The sequence below is a fragment of the Oreochromis niloticus genome, linkage group LG15 (assembly GCF_001858045.2).
Source record: "Oreochromis niloticus isolate F11D_XX linkage group LG15, O_niloticus_UMD_NMBU, whole genome shotgun sequence".
NCBI lineage: Eukaryota > Metazoa > Chordata > Actinopteri > Cichliformes > Cichlidae > Oreochromis > Oreochromis niloticus.
This window is the reverse complement of record NC_031980.2, coordinates 38,954,733-38,977,891: the sequence shown is the minus strand read 5'-3', so window position 1 is coordinate 38,977,891 and position 23,159 is coordinate 38,954,733. Positions and strand designations below refer to the sequence as shown.

Sequence of the window (23,159 nt, the reverse complement as noted above, 5' to 3'; positions counted from 1 at the left end):
ACCTATTTAGTTTCAGCTTGTGTAAAAACGTAGTATTCCATGTTAATAAAACTAAAAATATTTAGTTTCAGCTTGTGTAAAAACTTATGATTCCAAGTTGGTCAAACTAAACCTATTTAGTTTCAGCTTGTGTAAAAACTTAACATTCCATGTTAGTTAAACTAAACGTATTTAGTTTCAGCTTGTGTAAAAACTAAAGTGGTATAAGGCAACGGGTTTCCTCGCAATTTGCGAGTAAAGTCAACTAATTCGGGTTAAGAGTGTAGGGAGGGAATTCTTCAATTCCGTGACTAAACACTTATTGAACCATAAACTGACCAATAACTCTTATATTCTCTTATCCTTTAATCACACATCGGTCTCTTTTCTCTCTTATTTCCTCATAACATCTCATGTTACTTTTATCTCAGTACTGTCTTCTACGAGTCGACCTTGAACACAACCTTACTTTAAAGTTTCACTTTCATTACTTCAAAACTTTACTTTATTCTCAAGAATTTAGTTTTACCACTACTGAGCCAATTTGATAGTTAAGATCATCTACTCAGCGAACAGATAATTTAGAATTCAGCTAATATGCACAAATTTGCTTATTGAACAGGTTTGTGCCTACCTTTTTAGACTGGTCTTCTGTTCGCCTCATATCAGATCCAACCTTCGGCCACATTTGTTCTCTCTGTTGCACGAAGAACCGGGCGGAAACACCAAATATTAAACCCCGATCCTTTTGTCCCCATGATAGAACAGAGAAAACCGACTCATAGTGTGTTAAAACATTTATATTTCTTTTTATTCAATCATCTTCCGGAAGAGAGAGACCCCTGCACAGCTCAAGTGCCAGTTGCAAGAGCTCTAACATTAGAATCATAAGCTGTGCCTCATATAGGTGTTATTTTGGTACTTTACACGTCACACAGTCTCAAACATTGCTTATATGGAAAGTTCCTCTTTTCTGTGTCTTATCTATTAATATGCCTGTGCACTAAAACTTCCTGTTTTTCAGTCTGGCTGAGCACTTAGTTTGTGAGTCAAAGGTAGCCTTGCTCTACAAGCCTTCATTATTAAAGTACATAAAACAATATAATAGGAAAATAAGGTATTAAATTGGGTTCTTTGGATTCTTTACGGCCAAAAAAGGACACAGCTCAGAAGTGGTCTTATTACTTTAAAAATGATCTTTATTTTACATATCCGGATATGGAGACCTGAACACACACACAAAACCCCAGGTCTAAAAAACAAACAGGAAGCCTAGTTATATTTATATACTCCATCTTGACGTTACACACGTCACACACAGTTTCATTACAAACAAACTCCTTCTACTCAGTTCCTCTTTTCTGTGTCTGGTTTATTAATATACCTGTGCACTAAAACTTCCCGTGCAGCTTCCAATAACTTCCCCTTTCTAAGGTCTGTTGCCAGGGCAACCTGTCTGAATTTAGTTTCACTCTGTCTGTTGCCCATACTTCTGCAAAAACCTGCAGTTTCCTGTCAGCCTGTGACCTTGTCTCAAAGCTGGCCTTCTTTTATACCTAAAACAATATAATCAGCAAAATAAACATTTAAGATGATACATTTATTACCTAACAAAGGATACTAAGGATATTGATTTCCTGACAGTGTTCCTCCCTGTTTGTTGCCTTTTGGGGTTTTTTTTTTTGCATTAGCTTGTTTTGGACTTTCTGTTAATAAAGGCGTGTTTTTCTTTAAGAAGTCTGCATTGGGGTCCTTGCCCTGTAATTCCCAGGCCCAAGTGGAAGACACTTTTTAAGATTTTCAGTTACACTTATTATGAATACTTATGGGAATTACTAATGATACTGGTATACGCCAGCTGTACCCTTATAACTATAATAGACCCATATTTTGTAATATATATATACATTAATGATAATATATATTTTGTAATATCTATATTATTGCTAAAGCACTTTCTGGATGGATGCAAACTGTATTTCGTTGCCTTGCACTATCATGTGCAAAGATGATAAAGTTGAATTCTATTCTATATCAGTATAGCAATGAGCTTATAGGAATACAGGTTTTTTTTTTAATCTATAGGAGAGACAGCAATGGACATGGTGGTGGAGAAGCTTTATATATTCAGTATTGAATACCTGCTAAAGTGAGATATGATTAGGCGTGCTTGGTATACAGATTAGTTTACCACATTTAAACCCTTTATCAGATGTGATTATTGCAGAACCTCATTACTATGATCATGTCAGGGCTCTGTGTGCAGGCGGATGGAGAGGAGGATCCAAATGCAGGACTCTGAGATGGAAACGTAACTGAAAACCACAGCTTTATTGCTGGCACCAAACAAAAACAGTAACCAAACCATGAAAACACAAACTGGAACACACAGGCAGGATCTGAGGGTACGACGCGACACTGAGCACAGGAAAACACAGGGCTAATATACACAGGGTGGTAATCAGGGAATGGGCCACAGGAGGGAGACACAGCTGGGAGAAATTGGACTAACGAGACAGGAGGAGCAAAGCTGGACACACTGACATAAGAGACAATCCTTCAAAATCAAACAGGAAACAATACACACTAAACTAAGACACGGACTGGACAGAGAGAGACAGACTAGACACTGAACTAAACCTGCAATAAACATGAGAACACAAAACCTAAGAACTAATCCCTAAACAAGAATAACTACATCATCATCAACAAAAGCACCACAAGAGAATAAGAAAACAATCCATAATGCAAAAACACACCAAAACATAACAACTCAAAATACTGGGTCAAACTGACCCAGAACCATGACATATCAGTGTTGTGAAAGGTATGATCGTGTGTATGATTATGATAGTGAGATTTATTTGTTAGGTTAGGTACTGAGGTAACTAGTGATGCGCGAATCATGAACGAATCGTTCAATACTCGAGAATCACTTTACTGACTCGTGAATCATGATTCACAAGCGCAACTGACTCACTGACTCATCCCTGTTGCTGTTAGCAAACTAATTTCATTAGTAGAAATATATCTAGCTTATAAATCAAATTGTGAAGAAAAACACAACATCCAGTATCTTAACAAAAACATTTCTGCTCTGAACTGGAAGAAAAAACCCTGAGTAGAAGCTCACATCAAGACAATAGCTCCTCGGTTCACAGTAGTATCGCTCTGCTAACATGCTAACAGCACATTTGAGCTACTCACCCCCTCCCTTCCTGCGCTGAATCGTAGGGGAAGCAAATCACTCAGGACTCACTAACCCCCTCCCTCCTGTGCTGAATCGTAGTGTAAGCAAATCACTCAGGACTCACTAACCCCCTCCCTCCTGTGCTGAATCATAAAGCGCGCGAATCACTCATGACTCGCTCACCCCCTCCCTCCTGTGCTGAATCATAAAGCGCGCGAATCACTCATGACTCGCTCACCCCCTCCCTCCTGTGCTGAATCATAGAGCGAGCGAATCACTCATGACTCGCTAACCCCCTCCCTCCTGTGCTGAATCATAGAGCGAACGAATCACTCACTCACTCACTCACTCACCCCCTCCCTCCTGGCTCGCAGCTACTTCTTCTTCTTCTTGGTTGGCAACCAATGTTAAGGCGCACTACCGCCCCCTGGCTCACAGCTCAGTGGACATTTAGATGAGAAAATATATATTTGACACATGTAAGGAAAATACTAATAAAATAAAAATAAACAAAATAAATGTTCCCTTTAGAAATTCTTTTGCTCTTTTTTGCTATATAAAATAGTTGTTTTCTTTAAGAATCACTCATCTTAGCAGTAGGATTTACATTAAAAGAGAAACAAATTAAGTTTGAGTGAAAATGTACATTTTTTGCACTCTGGTCAACTGACTCAGTGACTCAAATGACTCAAAAAACCTGATTCACTTTGGTGAGTGACTCATTAAAACTCGATTCAGTAAAAAGAATCAAATTTACCATCACTAGAGGTAACTTACTCTTGGCCACCAGTAACATTGTGAGCAATCATGGAATCACTTATGACCAGCATGTCCTTCAGTGTCCATATCAAACAAATTTAAAGGACTGTTTTTTTGCATTTGGTAAGACCCCATCTTGTATTAAAGACCTCACGGTGCCGTATCAGCCCAGAGGATAAGGAATTACTTTGAATTTTTAAAGTACCAGTAGAAGAAGAGACATTTTTGCCTAATAATTTTAAAGATGGACCACTGCTTGTAGACGATTTGCAAACAGTATTTGTGAATATGGTAGTTGTCAACTTAATTATTGTCAACTTAACAAAGAATAGGCTAATCTCCAACTGTTAGCCAGTCCATATTTCCTGCTATCTCATTTCATTCTGTAAGAGCATTGCAATGGACATCATATAGTTTTATTTTTAGCAACTTATAACTTAAAAAAAAAAGATTGCTTTTGTTAAAGGACTGGACCAGACTATGTTACAAACAAGCGGTGACAGGATTTATGCATTTATGACCTGTTTTATAACCTGTACATGTATTCAGATTTCTAATATGAAAGACAGGAATTGAAATCCTTAGAAACAACATTGTCAAATGTATCATGCTCAACACTGTTTTCACACTTTTCTCAACCTTCTTATCAAACATGAATTAACGAGGTTCACAAATTTCTTCAGATTTGTACTCTTGTGTTGTTACAGAGCAAAGATGAAGGAATCTCTGCAGACACAGCTTCTGGAAACACTGGGGGATTTGGGAGCGAAGGAACTGAAATATTTTAAGTGGTATCTACAGAAACCTGAGTCACTGAACGGTTTACCAGTCATCCCAAAGAGTGATCTTCAGACAGCTGATAAACTGCAAACAGTGAATTTGATGACAACTAAATACAGTGAAGATGCTTTGGAAGTCACACGAAAGATTTTGGACAAAGTCAAGACTCATACAAGTCAGTCAGTCAAAGAAATAACATGAAACATTTGGTAAATGGCCTGTATTTGTATAGCGCTTTACTTGTCCCTAAGGACCCCAAAGCGCTTTACACATCCAGTCATCCACACACTCACACACTGGTGATGGTAAGCTACATTGTAGCCACAGCCACCCTGGGGCGCACTATCAGAGGCGAGGCTGCCAGACACTGGCGCCACCGGTCCCTCTGACCACCACCAGCAGGCAATGGGTGAAGTGTCTTGCCCAAGGACACAACGACCGAGACTGTCCAAGCCGGGGCTCGAACCGGCAACCTTCCAATTACAAGGCGAACTCCCAACTCTTGAGCCACGATCGCACTCTTTGGTGTAATTTCCAGATAATATGAGAAATATCATAAAGCATATTAATAAACTAAATCTGTATTAGTTAACTTTTTTAAACCTGACTTTTCTGTCTCTACACACTTAACATATCTTGTATCACACACAGACAAACATAAATCTTGCATAAATCATAAAAGATGAAAACATTTACAAAGACCTGTTCATGATGTCAGATTTCGTCCACTAGGTAAACCTTCTCAAGTTGTGGAGAGACAAAAACAGCCAGACCAGACATTTTTATCAGAAGGTAAGAGTTGAATAATCTGAGGTGATGTCACTAAGGTGTCAACACATGAAGGTGACCAATCAGAGCTCTTGTTTCAGTTTGGTATTTCTCTGCCTGCTGTAGTCTTACTGTAGGCAGTTACATAGTCAACATAAATATGACGTAAACTCTTGGAATTTAAATCCAGCCTGTAACAGAAGCAGCTGATAATTCATATGATGTGAACGTGTCACACATGTATCAGCTTAGAAAAAATCTGCAGAAGATTCAAACATTTTCTGTCAATGGAGGACCAGAAGAGTCTCGTAAATTAAAATAAGCATTTTGTGTTTTAGTAATGAATTGTCCAAGAACATATGCATGAATAAATTCATCTACTAATTCTTTTTTAAATGCTTATATTTATTTAGACATTAATAAAGCAATTAATTATTTGATCACTTAATCTAAAATAAATGATAATTATAAATCAGTATTTCTAAGTAAATTATAAATTCATCAATAATAGCTTTGGAAATTGATTTCACAATAAAAATCCAATTTCAAACAACATTTTCAAATCCTAAATAAAAAAAATGATTTTCTAAATCTTTGTTAAAATGCAATTTAAAAATCTAAATCCAATAATCTAAATCTAAATCTAAATCCAAATAACATTTAAAAAGAGAACTAAGTAAATGTTTCAAACATTAAAATTGTGAGTGTATATTTTTTTCTGACATTTACATATGTTTTAAAGTGCATTTGCGGCACTATAAGGCCTTATCATTTAGAGATGCTAAAATTCAGACATGAAAAAAAAATCTTTGGCTAGGTGTCATTTGAGGCTGAGGCTGTGTCAGGCAGGAAGTGGACCCAAATGCAGGACTCAAACATGAAAAAGCAACTAAGGACTGCAGCTTTTTTGCTGGGGAAAATTCTTCAAACAAATAAACTCCCACAAAAATAAACTAGAAAACTAGGAACACAACACTGAGAAACTGGAACTAACGCACTAGGAAACTAGAAACGTGGAACAAAAACTGAAACCATAAACACAGGGAAACGTAGGCACATGACCGTCTGGGAGGTGGCAGTGACAGAGCAGTTCAGGAGGCCGGCTGCCTGGAAAGCGGCTGCGGAGCAGACGGAGCAGGTCTGGAGGCCGACTGTGCTTCTTAATTCAGATAAAACTGAGGTTATTGTACTCGGCCCTGAAAATCTTAGAAATATGGTATCTAACCAGATTCTTACTCTGGATGACATTACCTTGGCCTCCAGTAATGCTGTGAGGAACCTTGGAGTCATTTTTGACCAGGACATGTCCTTCAACGCACATATTAAACAACTATGTAAGACTGCTTTCTTCCATTTGCGCAACATCTCTAAAATTAGAAATATCCTGTCTCAGAGTGACGCTGAAAAACTAGTTCATGCATTTATTACTTCCAGGCTGGACTACTGTAATTCTTTATTATCAGAATGTCCTAAAAACTTGCTGAAAAGCCTTCAGCTGATCCAAAATGCTGCAGCAAGGGTCCTGACAGGGACTAGAAAGAGAGAGCATATTTCTCCTGTTTTGGCTTCCCTTCATTGGCTTCCTGTTAAATCCAGAATTGAATTCAAAATCCTGCTCCTCACATACAAGGTCTTAAATAATCAGGCCCCATCTTATCTTAATGACCTTGTAGTGCCATATCACCCTATTAGAGCACTCCGCTCTCGCTCTGCAGGCCTACTTGGTGTCCCTAGAGTATTTAAAAGTAGAATGGGAGGCAGAGCCTTCAGTTTTCAGGCCCCTCTTGTGTGGAACCAGCTTCCAGTTTGGATTCGGGAGACAGACACTATCTCTACTTTCAAGATTAGGCTTCAAACTTTCCTTTTTGCTAAAGCATATAGTTAGGGCTGGACCAGGTGACCCTGAATCCTCCCTTAGTTATGCTGCAATAGACGTAGGCTGCCGGGGATTCCCATGATGCATTGAGTTTTTCCTTTCCAGTCACCTTTCTCACTCACTATGTGTTAATAGACCTCTCTGCATTGAATCATATCTGTTATTAACACTAGGTTTACTATCCTGCGCAAATTTGCGTAACTTCCCTAAACCCAAAACCCCCTAGAATTACTGGCTTTTTTATTTTCTGGTGCAAGTCCCGAGGTGTTAAGCACCCCTGCGGAGATTTTCACAGGTCGTCAGCTTGTTTCTCCTACAGCTTTTGTTGTGCAAACCACCCATTGTCCTTGAGGCCTGGCACATTTGCATTTGCTCACTCAGAGTTGCTCAGATCCAAGGCAGGCCAAACCTCTGTGTTACAACTTTCAGAAATGCCTGATAGAAATACTTTAACTTACTCATGAGATTTTGACCACATTTTTTGCGGAAGTCACAACTATACTGAATGCACGACCGTTGTTGCCAGCTGCAAGAAATGCTTGGTAGGGAACAGCTGTTCCCTACCAAGGTTCGTTTCAAAGTTTGAAAGACTTTGAAATAAAACAGACTTGTGTACCCATATATTGTGAATGTCTGTCTTTTGTATGTAGGTTGTAACACAGAGGTTTGGCCTGCCTTGGATCTAAGTAAACAAATGCCAATGTTGCACACACACACACACACACACACACACACACACACACACAGCAAATCTGCATTTATTTGTCCCACAAGTGGAAAATCTGCATTGTCATTGCAAAAAAGTGGACAGAGCAAGGTATAGAAAGTGCACTATACAAACATTTTATATATATATACATATATACATATTATATATATATATATACATATTATACACACAGACACATCTATATCATATATACACACACACACACACATATATATATATATATGTATGTATATATATATATATATATGTGTGTGTGTGTATATATGATATAGATGTGTCTGTGTGTATAACTAGACTTTATGCATATTATATAAGGTGTGGCTATATAAATATATAAATATATGTACAACTCTGTGTATATGTGTTTATGGACAGGCATGCAGGCAGGTAAGGAAGGAAAGCAGCCTTGCAGGGAAGGAAAAACTTGAATCTCTCATGGTTAGGGGTTGGGGGAGGGTGTGTTTGCACAACAAAAGCAGGAGAACAATGGAGCTGATGACCTGTGAAAACCTCAGCGGGGTGCCAAGAGGTGTTAAGGTCGGGGGGAATTTACGCAAATCTGCGCAGGCCAGTAAATCTAGTAGTAGGGACTTGCACCAGGGAAAAAAGGCTCAGTAATTCTAGTGTTAATCTCTGTCTCTCTTCCACAGCATGTCTTTATCCTGTTTTCCTTCTTTCACCCCAACCGGTCGCAGCAGATGGCCGCCCCTCCCTGAGCCTGGTTCTGCCGGAGGTTTCTTCCTGTTAAAAGGGAGTTTTTCCTTCCCACTGTCGCCAAAGTGCTTGCTCATAGGGGGTCATATGATTGTTGGGTCTTTCTCTGTATTTATTATTGTGCAATCTACTGTACAATATAAAGTGCCTTGAGGCGACTTTTGTTGTGATTTGGCGCTATATAAATAAAATTGAATTGAATTGAATTGAATTGAAAAACAGCGGTGGCGCAGGCAAAGAAGGTCCGGAGACTGACTGTGTGGGAGGCGGCGGTGATAGAGCAGTTCAGGAGGCCTGCCGAGTGGGAAGCAGTGGTGAAAAAATGGTCCAGGAAGCTGGCTACGAGGAAAGCAGCGACAGTGAAACAAGTCTGGAGGTCGACCATGTGGGACCGTGTGCGAAGGTGAAGCTTCATGTTTACTGGCCTGGAAAGTGACCAGTGTTGGAGTGCTTTGGTGGGTGAATGTGGAGGTGCAGATCGTGCTGGGTGGGCTCTAACGAGCCACCAGCGAAGACAGACAGCCGGACAGACTCCTCAGGGCCCCCTCCAGCAGGAAGAGATGGCAGTGTGGAGAACCACAGATGGCTCAACAGACTCCTCAAGACCCCCAGCAGAGGTAAACAGGGGCATGAAAACGCCTTGAGGCGACTTTTGTTGTGATTTGGCGCTATATAAATAAAATTGAATTGAATTGAATTGAATTGAATGAAAACTACAGACGGCTGTATGAACTCCTCGGAGCCCCCAGCGGAGACAGACGGTGGCGAGATCCTTTTTATTACTTCGTGCAGTAGGAGCACAAGAAGAACAGTCTTCATCACTCACCGCTCTCATCTGTTCTGGGGAAAGGCAGGATCCCGACTGTGGTGAGGAACACTGATGGTGTGGGTGCCCCTTCCTTCTGGAGGAGGGAGCTGGTGGGCAAAACAGCGGAGTCTCTGGCAGCGCTAAGGCTGAAGAATGTGTGTCTAGAGAAAACCTGAGTACTCCCACCTGAAGCGTCTGAGATTTGGGTGCTGGCAGAGCGACAGATGGGAGTTTACAGCAACTCCAGGGACCCATGAGAGCTAAACGAGTCTCATGAAAAATGTGCTTATAGTCTGGGATGTGCCATGGCTTCCACCGGACCTTCCTCCAGCTCGATGAAGGCTGCCTGCTGCTACTCATAGAGGTAGAATTCTACAGGGTCCATAGTGTGGTCAGATCACAAGGTGGAGGAAAAGACGTGCCATAGCGGGGGCGTAGGCATTCTTCTCAGCTGCCGCTGCTGTGGTGTCACGGAAGGCTCCGTCCGCTGCCACTGTTGCAGTGTTGTGCAGGGCTCAGTCTGTTGCTGCTGCTGTGATGTGAAAGACAGCATCTTGAGGTGATCTACGACCTCCCGTGCTTGTAGTGCCTCTCTTGCCATGGCCAAATTGTAGGCAAACTCCAAAGCCATAGGAAGCTGGTGTAGATGAAGGCTGTCCCGAAGAATTGCCTCCATGGTGTTTAGTCCAATGGACAATGCCAGAGTGTCCAGAGTGTGGGAAATGCTCCTCCACAGGCTCAGAAGGTGAGTGAGATCTCACGAGCAGAGTCTGCTGGGTCCATGTCATGGTGGCATCACGTGAGTCTGTGCATTATACAGCCATGTTGGCCATGTTGGACGAAAACAGTGGTGCTGCCACAGCCTTCTGTCCCTGCTTTGAGCTCTGGCATGCTCACTCCGCCAGCCATGGATATAATTTTGTTATCACCACCTGAACAGACTGTCTGCATTGCACAGCTCAAGCCACAGCATCCTGAGCTGGCCCTGCTTCGCCTCAGCCAGATGTCTCTGGATAGCTGTTCCAGCCATCTGTCTCCGCTGGGAGCTTGGGACAACCGCTTCAGCCGTCTGCAGCTTCGACACCACCGTCTGTTGCCCTTGGGGGCTCAGGAGAGCCACTCCAGCTGTCCACAGCTTCCGTACCATCATCTGTCTCTGCTAGGGGCTCGGAAGAGCCACTCCAGCAATCCGCACCTTCCACGCTGCTGTCTGTTCCTGCAGCAGAATCTGCTGCTTCCATGCCATTGATCAAGGAGCTTCGCCCTCGCAGGTCGACCTCCGGACCTGCTTCTCAAACGCTGCCATTTCACATGCAGCTGTCCTCCTGACCTGCTTCACATGCGCCGCCACCACTTTCCACGTGGTCGGCCCCTGGAATTGTTTCTATGCTGCTGCTTTCCATGCGGCCGGCCCCCAGAACAGTCTCTGTACTGTCGCTTTCCACGTGGCAGTACATAAATCCCTCTATGTATGAAAATTAGAGGAAGAATTTTAAGATTGACTGAGTCTGCTTTCGATAAACTGTGGAGACTTATACAATATATTTCACTCAGAAAGCATGCTAACATGCTAGACCATGGTAAGCATTTTACTAAATGAGCAATGACATTGCCATTACTGTGGTTGCTGATCTGACTTTACCATACTGAGTTGTTTCTTTTTTTTAACCACTCTTAAACACTTTTATTGCTTTTATATTGCCCCAATAAGAGTCTCTTCGACAGTGTCAGTGGTGTCTCAAGTCTAAGCTGAGGGAGAAGTTCCAAACTGTCTTCGAGGGAATTGCCAGAGCTGAAAAAGTCCCACTTAATCAGATCTACACAGAGCTCTACATCACAGAGGGAGGGACTGCAGAGGTCAATGATGAACATGAGGTCAGACAGATTAAAACAGCATCCAGCAAACCACACAGACCAGAAATGACAATCATACAGGAAGACATCTTTAAAGGCTCACCCCAAAGAATCAAACAAATCAGAACAGTGTTAACAAAGGGAGTGGCTGGCCTTGGGAAAACAGTCTTAACTCAGAAGTTCATTTTGGACTGGGCTGAAGACAAAGCCAACCAGGACATTAAGTTTATATTTCCATTCACGTTCAGAGAGCTGAATGTGGTGAAGGAGGAAAAGTTCAGCTTAGTGGAACTTGTTCATCACTTCTTTACTGAAACCAAAGAAGCCAGAATGTCAAAATTTGATGAGTTCCAGGTTGTGTTCATATTTGATGGTCTGGATGAGTCTCGACTTTCTCTGGACTTCCACAACACTGATACCCTAACTGATGTTCAACAGTCCACCTCAGTGGATGTGTTGCTGACAAACCTCATAAGGGCGAAACTGCTTCCCTCTGCTCGCCTCTGGATAACCACACGACCTGGAGCAGCCAATCAGATTCCTCCTGACTATGTTGATATGGTGACAGAGGTCAGAGGATTCACTGACCCGCAGAAAGAGGAGTACTTCAACAAGAAATTCAGAGATGAGGAGCAGGCCAGCAGGATCACACCCCACATCAAGACATCACGAAGCCTACACATCATGTGCCACATCCCAGTCTTCTGCTGGATCACTGCTACAGTTCTGGAGGATGTGCTGAAAACCAGAGAGGGAGGAAAGCTGCCCAAGACTCTGACTGAGATGTATATCCACTTCCTGGTGGTTCAGGCCAAAGTGAAGAAGGTCAAGTATGATGGAGGAGCTGAGACAGATCCACACTGGAGTCCAGAGAACAGGAAGATGATTGAGTCTCTGGGAAAACTGGCTTTTGATCAGCTGCAAAAAGGAAACCTGATCTTTTATGAATCAGACCTGACAGAGTGTGGCATCGATATCAGAGCAGCCTCAGTGTACTCAGGAGTGTTCACACAGATCCTTAAAAAAGAGAGCGGACTGTACCAGGTCAAGGTGTTCTGCTTCATCCATTTGAGTGTTCAGGAGTTTCTGGCTGCTCTTCATGTTCATCTAAGGTTAAAAAACTCTAAAGTCAACCTGCTGGAAGAACAACCAACCCCCCAACAGTCTGAAAGAAGAGAAGAATCTGTAGAGACACGTGTCTATCAGAATGCTGTGGACAAGGCTTTACAGAGTCCAGATGGTCACCTGGACTTGTTCCTTCGTTTCCTCCTGGGTCTTTCACTGCAGACCAACCAGGCTCTGCTACAAGGTCTGCTCAAACAGACAGAAAGTAGTTCACAGATCAATCAGGAAACAGTCCAGTACATAAAGGAAAAGCTCACTAATAATCTGTCTGCAGAGAAAAGCATCAATCTGTTCCACTGTCTGAATGAACTGAATGACCATTCTCTAGTGGAGGAGATCCAACAGCTCCTGAGATCAGGAAGTCTCTCCACAGATAAACTGTCTCCTGCTCAGTGGTCAGCTCTGGCCTTCATTTTACTGTCATCAGAAAAAGATCTGAACGCGTTTGACCTGAAGAAATACTCTGCTTCAGACGAGGCTCTTCTGAGGCTGCTACCAGTGGTCAAAGCCTCCAACAAAGCTCTGTAAGTACAGTGATAGCTGGGCTTATATATTGTTCGAATTGTTGCTAGATTTTATAAATGCATTATTGTCTCCTCAGACTGAGTGACTGTAACCTCTCAGAGAAAAGCTATGGAGCTCTGTCCTCAGTTCTCAGCTGCCACTCCTGTAGTTTGCGAGAGTTGGACCTGAACAACAATGACCTGCAGGATTCAGGACTGAATCTTCTATCTGTTGGACTGGAGAGTCCACATTGCAAACTGGAAACTCTCAGGTATGGGTAATATATATATTTTTTCACATTGAAGCTGAGTAACATTTCTGACTAAGGAGGAAAATATCAAACATGGTTTAATGCTTTATTAAATTTTCAGTCCGTTAAGACATTAGAATTATTGAAATATGACAGCATTTCAGCTAATCTACCATCTAATCTACTATAGAGGTTATATTTTGCTATTTTGGTAACTATTTGTATTTTATCAGATTCAAAGGCAAGTCTATGTTCTTTCTGTGTTCCTTGTATGTATTTTCATTGTGGATGTTTAACTCTTACATTTATTTCTCTTGTTCAATAACTTTCCTAAGGCTAAATGGCTGTAACCTCTCGGAGAGAAGCTGTGGAGCTCTGATCAGAGTTATTCAATCCTCTAATCTCAGGGAGCTGGATCTGGGTAACAACAACTTGCAGGATTCAGGAGAAAAACTACTCTCAGCTGGATCGGAGAGTCCACATTGTAAACTGGAGTCTCTTAGGTCTGTGAAAGTTCTCAGTCATCCAGGTCATTGTAGTCTAAGGAGCTTGGAAAGAAAAGCGAAAAGTCCAGAGGCTTTTCTTTCCAAGCTCCTTAGACTGGCATCTCTTAAATTAAGATTTGTCAGACTATATCAAATTAACATGTTTATTTTAAACACAGAGAAAAAAAATCAAAGCTGTTTCTGTGTTTATACTTTGCCCCAAAAATTTTTGGACAGACATTTCTTGTATTTTTGCCTCATCACACTAACACAGTTGATTTTGAATCAAACATCAAACATGCTTGAAGTGTCAAGGATCAAGAGTTAAACAAAATTCTACCAGTAATATCTGAGAATGAGAATTTTTTTTTTATAACACAAAGCTCTCCATTTTCATAGCCTCAAAATGAAGTAAATTGTCATTAGACAGAAAAAAAACAGAGGTAACTTTGGTAACTTCTTTGGACAGAAGAAGTTGTTGCAGAATGATGGAAAGAAAAAAGTATAGAGAGCAAAAAAGCTCATGGTCAGTGGAGGTAATATAATGGCATGGACATGTAAGGCTGCCAGTGGAACCAGGTCGCCAGTGTTTATTGATTTTTTTTTAGTGATGAAAGTTCATAGAAGCAGGATGATTTTCAAGTCTACAGGGCTATAATGTGCTGCAAAACTGATCACACAGAACTTCACAGTGGAAATGAATGACCCAAAGAAGAGTTTCTCAAAGCAAAGAAATGGGATATTCTTCAATAGTTCCCTAATCTCAACTCAACAGAACAGGTTTTCACAAAAACGAATGCAGAGAAAGCAGCAGATGAAGGTGACTTTAGTAATGGCCAAGAAGAGCATCTCAGGGAGGATATATGACATGTGATGATGACCTTGGGTTCTGGACTTCAGACACTTAGTGGCCATTAGTGAGTACCTGAAGCCATTGCTTCACAGCTTCCCTGTATTAAAATCTATCTTTATATTTCTATTTCTATTAGTTTGTCTAAGAATGAGTTTACTTTTGGTTCAATGTGTGACAGGCTTTCCAGAATGGAAACCAGAGTGCTGGTTTGAATCCAGGTAAGTGTTACCATTGAAGGGTGGCAGGCAGGTGGAGAAGTTGTGGAGAGTGATCCCGGTTGGTTTGATGAATGAACCGGCTTTCTTGAAGATTGAGGACAGAAGGCTTTAGGCTCTGGGGAAGAGTGGGAAAAGGGAGAGACAAGTATGAGCAAAAACAAAAAGTAATCACTGGAGTGTTTGGCCTCTTGGTCACTCATTGGAAGCAGATCTGGTGAAAACTGGCAAAGCTGGTCCATTTATACTAAAGCTCCAACCAAAAGGGAGGATAGTGCCTGCAAGATGATCAGCTTGAAGGAGAGAGAATTCAAAACCAACCACCGTCCAATTATGACACACTGCATAAAAATGTGTGTAATTCCTAAGCGGACAATGCAAAACTTTTTTAAAACCCCTTAAATTAAAATTGAATGTCTGTAGTTAAGTCTCAAATCCACCACATCTACAAAACACAGTGATGTTAGACAGAAATGTGCAGTTTTGTTCTTGTTTGATACAATATTGCACTTGCTCAGATCAGAACTCATCAGAACTGATCACAGTTACAGAAAAACAGAAGACTGTTAAATAAAAGGGAGTTGGAGGTTCTCAACAGGAGGTTATTTCTGCATTGATGGAAGGGAGCCTGAAAAACAGCAAAGACTAGTGTGAGTTTAAATTCTGGCATTTATAATACATCCTTCATCTAAGTCTACAGATAATGGCTTACTTTACAATGACTCAAGTTTTGGATTAGAAACCCCCACTGTTTCTAATGTTAATGCCTATGACAAGCATGCATGCTGTGGGGGGCTGGGTCTGTGACCCAGCATTTTTGTGTTATTTTTGTATTTTCTTTGCTGATTTTATATTGACATGATCATTTTGTCAAGCTTGTGTTGTCATGTCTATGGTCCATTATGTTTGTGTTTTATTGTGAAATCTCGTGCTCTATTTTCAGTGTGTTTAGTTCTGCTTCCCCTGTAGCATTCAGGTTAATTTGTGTCAGCTGTGTTTCCCCAAGTGTTTCCACTTCCCTCATTACCATTCTGTATTCTCTATCTCCCTCTTTTCAGTGTCAGGTCATCTGTTCTCCTCACCTCATGTTCCATGGATGTCATGGCTACCTAGTCTCGGTTTTAGCAACTTCTGGTCCTGATAGGTTTATGGTTGTCAATAGAGCTTTTCCATGTCCTGAGTTAATTTTTTCCCAGTTTAGTTTTGATTTTTTTTTAACCTTTGTTCGCTTGTGTCAAGAACTATAGTTCTAACACACAAGCTGGACCCAGAAGCAAACACAATACGCAGGAAATGCATGCAGAATAAACTTTATTTCCTAACTAAAGGTGACCCCGAATAACCAAAGGGAAATGTTAGAAGAGACCGGGAGATAAACGATTCGGGAATGCCGTGATCAGGACCGTTGGAGGGAGGGAGAGAGTTACTGGGGAGCAGGGAAATGACAGCATACAATGGGGTAGAGCTATTTATCTTACGATCGGGGCCGGACCGTGGGGATCGGAGGGAGGGGTGAGTGTCCGCGGGAGAGGATTCCAGGGAGACGGAGAGGATGATGACAGGTGGTTTATCTGAACTCCAGGCGGGCAGGAGGACAGGCAGGTGAAGGCTCGAACACGGCGGACAATAATCTGAGCCCACAGTAACAGGATTAACACAGTTCATAGAAACCAGAAATTCCACATCAACCTTCACGAGGGGCCAAGTTACCACTGAATGGTGACTGACGGACTGGCGTGGAGCAGCCGGCCGTGCAGGGTTAAATAGTCCTCCTGATGATCACCTGGAATGGGATGCAGGTGTGAAGGCGACAGCCACACCCGTAGGCGTGGGCATCCCCACCGCTCCTCAGACACCGAGCTGCGGACCATGACAGCTTGTGCTTTTGTTTTTGTGGTAGTTATCAGCCAAAATGAATAGCTCACTTTTTGTTAAAATCTAGGCCTGTCCCTCGTGTGTCTGCTGTGTCTGCTTTTGGATCCATGATCCTCAAACACACTGGCCATTCCAGCCGCGATGCATCCATGCATGAAGCAGTTTAATAATAAAATGTATTAGATAGTAACTCACCACTCTCTGACTGACATTTATTTAATTTTCAATTTTTAGATTTGATCCTGGTGGAGTCCGATGGCTGAGGCATGGTCTGAAAAAATGTAAGTATGTTTAAATGAAGAACACATTAGCTATAATGGTCAACCTACGCTAACTACTCAAAGCATATGTACAACAGAAACTTCATTCAAATATCCAAAAGATTTTAAAACTTATAGTTAGTGAAATAGTTATCTCAGACTTCTTTAGTATCTTTCTAGTGCAAAACCTCTAAAGACTCTCTGGAGGCATTCTGACTCGATACATAAACCCCCCTCAACTGTCCCTCATCCACAAATCTCTGTGGCTGATTCCAGCCATGGTTCAACAAAAGCTTAATTTGACCATCTGTAATTAATGTTTTTCCTTAGTAAAAATGGATCTTTAACATGGATGGCTGCCACTTTTTTCAGTGCCATGTCAAATGCTTTGAAAGATACTTGATTGTCTCTTGGCAAAGAGTCAGAATGAATGGTCCTCTTATGAAGGACGAAATTATCCATCCATCCATCCTCATCCGCTTTATCCGAGGTCGGGTCGCGGGGGCAGCAGCCTAAGCAGAGAAGCCCAGACCTCCCTCTCCCCAGCCACCTCCTCCAGCTCATCCGGGGGAACACCAAGGCGTTCCCAGGCCAGCCGAGAGATATAATCTCTCCAGCGCGTCCTGGGTCTGCCCCGGGGCCTCCTCCCGGTGGGACATGCCCGGAACACCTCGCCCAGGAGGCGCCCAGGGGGCATCCTTGTCAGATGCCCGAACCACCTCAACTGGCTCCTTTCGATGTGGAGGAGCAGCGGCTCTACTCTGAGCCCCTCCCGGATGGCCGAACTTCTCACCCTATCTCTAAGGGAGAGGCCAGCCACCCTTCGGAGGAAGCTCATTTCTGCCGCTTGTATCCGCGATCTCGTTCTTTCGGTCACTACCCACAGCTCGTGGCCATAGGTGAGGGTCGGGACGTAGATCGACCGGTAAATTGAGAGCTTCGCTTTTACACTCAGCTCCCTCTTCACCACGACGGACCGGTGCAGCGTCTGCATCACTGCAGCCGCAGCACCAATCCGTCTGTCGATCTCCGGCTCCCTTCTCCCATCACTCGCGAACAAGACCCCGAGATACTTAAACTCCTCCACTTGGGGCAGGAACTCATCCCCGACCCGGAGTGGGCACTCCACCCTTTTCCGGCTGAGAACCATGGCCTCAGATTTGGAGGTGCTGATCCTCATTCCTGCTGCTTCACACTCGGCTGCGAACCGTTCCAGTGCGAGCTGGAGGCCCCCACCCGATGAAACCATCAGAACCACATCATCCGCAAAAAGCAGAGATGAGATTCTGAGGCCACCGAAGTGAAAGCCCTCCGCCACTTGGCTGCGCCTAGAAATCCTGTCCATAAAAATTATGAACAGAATCGGTGATAAAGGGCAGCCCTGGCAGAGCCCATCACCCACCGGAAACGAGTCCGACTTATTGCCGGCAATGCGAACCAAACTCTTACAACGGTTGTATAGGGATCGAATGGCCCGTAGCAGTGGGCCAGACACCCCATACTCCCGCAACACCTCCCACAGGACACCCCGAGGGACACGGTCGAATGCCTTCTCCAAGTCCACAAAACACATGTAGACTGGTTGGGCAAACTCCCATGCACCCTCAAGTATCCTCGAGAGGAATACGAAATTATTTATTTCCTATTCATGACAGGAAGAAAAAAAAATCATTTTTCAGAATAATAGCAACCTTTGAATAGTAGTGTATCAGTAGTTTCCTGAAATCCAGAAAAACCTCATGGTACACAAAAATTACGCAACATTAAGAACCACGTTTACTGAGGCACAGATTATTCCTGTTGATACACCCTGTATTTGGACTCACAATGTTGTATTAGAAGTACAGGGTGGGCCATTTATATGGATACACCGTAATAAAATGGGTATGGTTGGTGATATTAAAGTCCTGTTTGTGGCACATTAGTATATGTGAGGGGGCAAACTCCTCAAGATGGGTGGTGACCATGGTGGCCATTTAGAAGTCGGCCATCTCGGATACAACTTTTGTTTTTTCAATAGGAAGAGGGCCATGTGTCACATCAAACTTATTGGTAATGTCACAAGAAAAACAATGGTGTGCTTGGTTTCAACGTAACTTTATTCTTTCATGAGTTATTTACAAGTTTCTGACCACTTATAAAATGTGTCCAATGTGCTGCCCATTGTGTTGGATTGTCAATGCAACCCTCTTCTCCCACTCTTCACACACTGATAGCAACACCGCAGGAGAAATGCCAGCACAGGCATCCAGTATCCGTAGTTTCAGGTGCTGCACATCTCGTATCTTCACACCATAGACAATTGCCTTCAGATGACCCCAAAGATAAAAGTCTAAGGGGGTCAGATCGGGAGACCTTGGGGGCCATTCAACTGACCCACAACGACCAATCCACTTTCCAGGAAACTGTTCATCTAGGAATGCTCGGACCTTGCATCCATAATGTGGTGGTGCACCATCTTGCTGGAAAAACTCAGGGAAAGTGCCAGCTTCAGTGCATAAAGAGGGAAACACATCATTATGTAGCAATTTCAAATATCCAGTGGCCTTGAGGTTTCCATTGATGAAGAATGGACCCATTATTGTTGTACCCCATATACCACACCAAACCATCACTTTTGTTGTTCCAACAGTCTTGGAGGGATGCATCCAATGTGGGTTAGTGTCAGACCAATAGCGGTGGTTTTGTTTGTTAACTTCACCATTCACATAAAAGTTTGCCTCATCACTGAACAAAATCTTCTGCATGAACTGAGGGTCCTGTTCCAAGTTTTGTTTTGCCCATTCTGCAAATTCTGTGCGCCGATCTGGGTCATCCTCGTTGAGATGCTGCAGTAGCTGGAGTTTGTAAGGGTGCCATTTGTGAGTAGCTAATATCCGCCGAAGGGATGTTCGACTAATGCCACTCTCCAGTGACATGCGGCGAGTGCTACACTGTGGGCTCTTGCTGAATGAAGCTAGGACAGCCACTGATGTTTCTTCATTAGTGACAGTTTTCTTGCGTCCACATTTTGGCAAATCCAACACTGAACCACCAAAAGTTGAATCTGTTCATCTGGACGTAGCGTTTTGTGGGAGAAACGTTTCATCACTCATCCAAGTGACTTCTTCAGTCTCAGACTGTCTCCTTTCCTTCTGATTCTTCTGTAACTCATTGATATATGAGACTGAAGAAGTCACTTGGATGAGTGACGAAACGTTTCTCCCACAAAACGCTACGTCCAGATGAACAGATTCAACTTTTGGAGATTTACTTTCCTGGATGATTGAGAATGCATCAAGACAACACTGAACCAGTTTCACGAAACTTAGCAAGCAGTTTGCTAACTGTAGCATGGGAGATGGGTGGTCGCGTAGGGTGTCTTCCATTGAAATCTGCTGCAATGACCCGGTTACTGCGTTCACCAGATATCAACACAATTTCGATCTGCTCCTCACGTGTTAACCTCTTCGACATGTCAATGGCTGTGAACAAAGAGAAACTTGTAAATAACTCATGAAAGAATAAAGTTACGTTGAAACCAAGCACACCATTGTTTTTCTTGTGACATTACCAATAAGTTTGATGTGTCACATGGCCCTCTTCCTATTGAAAAAACAAAAGTTGTATCCAAGATGGTCGACTTCTAAATGGCCACCATGGTCACCACCCATCTTGAGGAGTTTGCCCCCTCACATATACTAATGTGCCACAAACAGGACTTTAATATCACCAACCATTCCCATTTTATTACGGTGTATCCATATAAATGGCCCACCCTGTATATTGCATGATCTTATGAATAAGTATTTGTTCAATAAAGTAATTTTTTTTGTCATTTTTGCTTCCATCAGATTCCTGCGAACTCACAATTGACCCAAACTCAGCACACAGTAGGATCAAGTTGTCGGACAACAACAAGGTGGCTGTGTATGTAATGGAGGCTCAGTCATATTCTGATCATCCAGACAGATTTGATCAATATCCTCAACTGCTGTGTGGAAATGGTCTGACTGGTCGCTGTTACTGGGAGGTCGAGTGGAGAGGAAGGATTCATATATCAATGAGTTACAGAAGAATCAGAAGGAAAGGAGACAGTAACAACTGTGTGTTTGGAGGAAATGAACAGTCCTGGAGTCTTTTCTACTATGATGGTGGTTACTCTGTCTGTCACAAAAACAAAGAAATATCCATCACCACCATCTCCTCCTCCTCCTCTGTCCCTAACAGAGTAGCGGTGTATGTGGACTGCCCTGCTGGCACTCTGTCCTTCAACAAAGTCTCCTCTGACACTCTTATCCACCTCCACACCTTCAACACCACATTCACTGAACCTCTTTATGCTGCATTTGGACTCTGGTCTCCTGGTTCCTCAGTGTCTCTGTGTTCCCTGGAATAAAGAGGTGTCGTCTGGTCACCCTTGACCAAAAACTTCAGTCTTCAGTGAATCACAGTTATTTCCTGTCCAATGAATGTATACTCAGCATGGGTTTTTAATGACTGAAAAATTTAAACCCAGTCATTTCAATCAATCCTGTCTACAAGACACATTTGGATAAGAAACTTTTCCTTTGACAATGGTCAGCTATTCAGAGAAGACAGAATAATATACAATATCTCTTCATAGCCTCCATACTTCATTTCAAGGCAGGGCTGGACTGGGACAAAAAATCGACCTGGGCATTTTGACTAGAGTCCAGCACACCAGGTATTATAGGAAAAGCCATAAAGCCTTTGAATGAAAACAAACACTGTTGTAACAGTGATGTACAACTTTCTCGTTGGTATATATGTATGATTTCTATAGATTTTACATCAGATGAAAGGTTTGGTTGTAGAATGTATTTACTAAAAGGAGAGAAATTTTAAATGAGACTAAGAAAGAAAAGTATTTCTTTGTGCCCCCCTTTCCCTGTTAATGCCCTACCTGGCCCGCCCCTGCACAGTCACCAGCTGTCAGCTATGTAGAAATGGATCCTGGTGTTATTTGTCTCTCAGAAACAGTTCATAACTTCCCTTCAACTCATTCATGTCACCTAAAAGGTAAACCTGTTTCTCCATCACCTGTTCAGCTCTGATTATTCAGTAAGGACATCTCCTGGTTTGATCTTTATGTTTCCCTCTCACCACATATCCAAACCGATATCATGACCAGCAGCTTTACGGCTGTGGTTCTAGCAAACATCAGCTGAGACTAAAACGTAATATTAAATCAATTCTAACAACAGCTTATCAAGCTTAAACGTGCTGCTGTTGTTTAACGTGACCTCCGCTGGTTTCTTCTTTCTGGCGCAAAGTGGGCGATAAACAAACAAGAGAGAAAAGCCGATCAGCTGATCATTGATCAGTTTCATGAAGGAAGTAGCAACAGGAGAGGGAGGGGGGAGAGAATGAGAGAAGACGCAGCTGTGCAGCGTAAAGACAGAATAACTCCAGCTTTGTGTCTTTTTATCATTTTAGCTGAAGTACAGGACAAATCGCGTTCCTTTTAACCTCAGTACAATTTTCTTCTGTTTGTCTGTGATAAGATTGCTTTCAGAGTCGTTGCCCAAGCAAGGGTGAGGGTGGATCCAAACTCCTTGACTGTCATTGGTCCAGCCCTGAGTCGATCTTGTCCAATTGGTTAATCCAACACCTTTCATTGTTTATACCGTTACAAGAAAACTCCCTATCGGCCCATAACAATGAAAACTCACCATCTGCCCACCGGGCAATGGTATGCCCGATGACCAGTCCAGCTGTGTTTCAAGGTGAAGGCGAAAAATATTGCAACCGATTACAAAGAGTCAGAGATAAAGGACAATTACAAAATGTGTTCCTTGTTCACTGATGTTATGCTCCTCAGAATGTTATAAAACTAAAGAATACATTTGATTTACTGATTGATGACAGAGCTACATGATTACACCAATTAGGCATAACATTCTGACCACTGACAGGTGTAGAGAATAACACTGATTATCTCTGCACCATAGCATCTATTAGTGAGTGGGGTATATTACAGAGCTAGTGAACATTTTGTACTCAAAGTTGATGTCAAGGGATTTGAGCAAGTTTGACAAGGGGCCAAATTAAGATGGCTAGATGACTAAGTCAGAGTATCTCCAAAATTACATCTCTTGCAGGGTGTTCCTGGTTTATAGTGGTTCAAAAAG

At 42.5% G+C, this 23,159-nt stretch overlaps 1 protein-coding gene across 3 annotated transcripts in view; it reads left to right on the top strand.

The window, feature by feature from the left end:
• The window catches only part of LOC102079947 (NLR family CARD domain-containing protein 3-like), a 51,667-nt gene extending 29,731 nt beyond the window's left edge, over window positions 1–21,936 (top strand). The window contains exons 2-8 of one of the 3 annotated variants that reach the window (XR_002059780.1): window positions 4,636–4,883; window positions 5,441–5,500; window positions 11,316–13,107; window positions 13,185–13,358; window positions 13,673–13,840; window positions 15,436–17,046; window positions 20,859–20,955. Coding sequence is in view for 2 of the 3 variants with exons in the window: in XM_005463762.3 (XP_005463819.2) it covers window positions 4,643–4,883; window positions 5,441–5,500; window positions 11,316–13,107; window positions 13,185–13,358; window positions 13,673–13,840; window positions 17,000–17,046; window positions 20,859–21,403 (3,027 nt within the window). In the remaining variant the exon portion in view is untranslated. Of the gene's footprint in view, window positions 1–4,635; window positions 4,884–5,440; window positions 5,501–11,315; window positions 13,108–13,184; window positions 13,359–13,672; window positions 13,841–15,435; window positions 17,047–20,858 lie in introns of those variants that run through there. The other 2 variants (XM_005463762.3, XM_019354677.1) reach the window with 2 other exon arrangements.
• The last annotated feature ends 1,223 nt before the right edge of the window (window positions 21,937–23,159 follow it).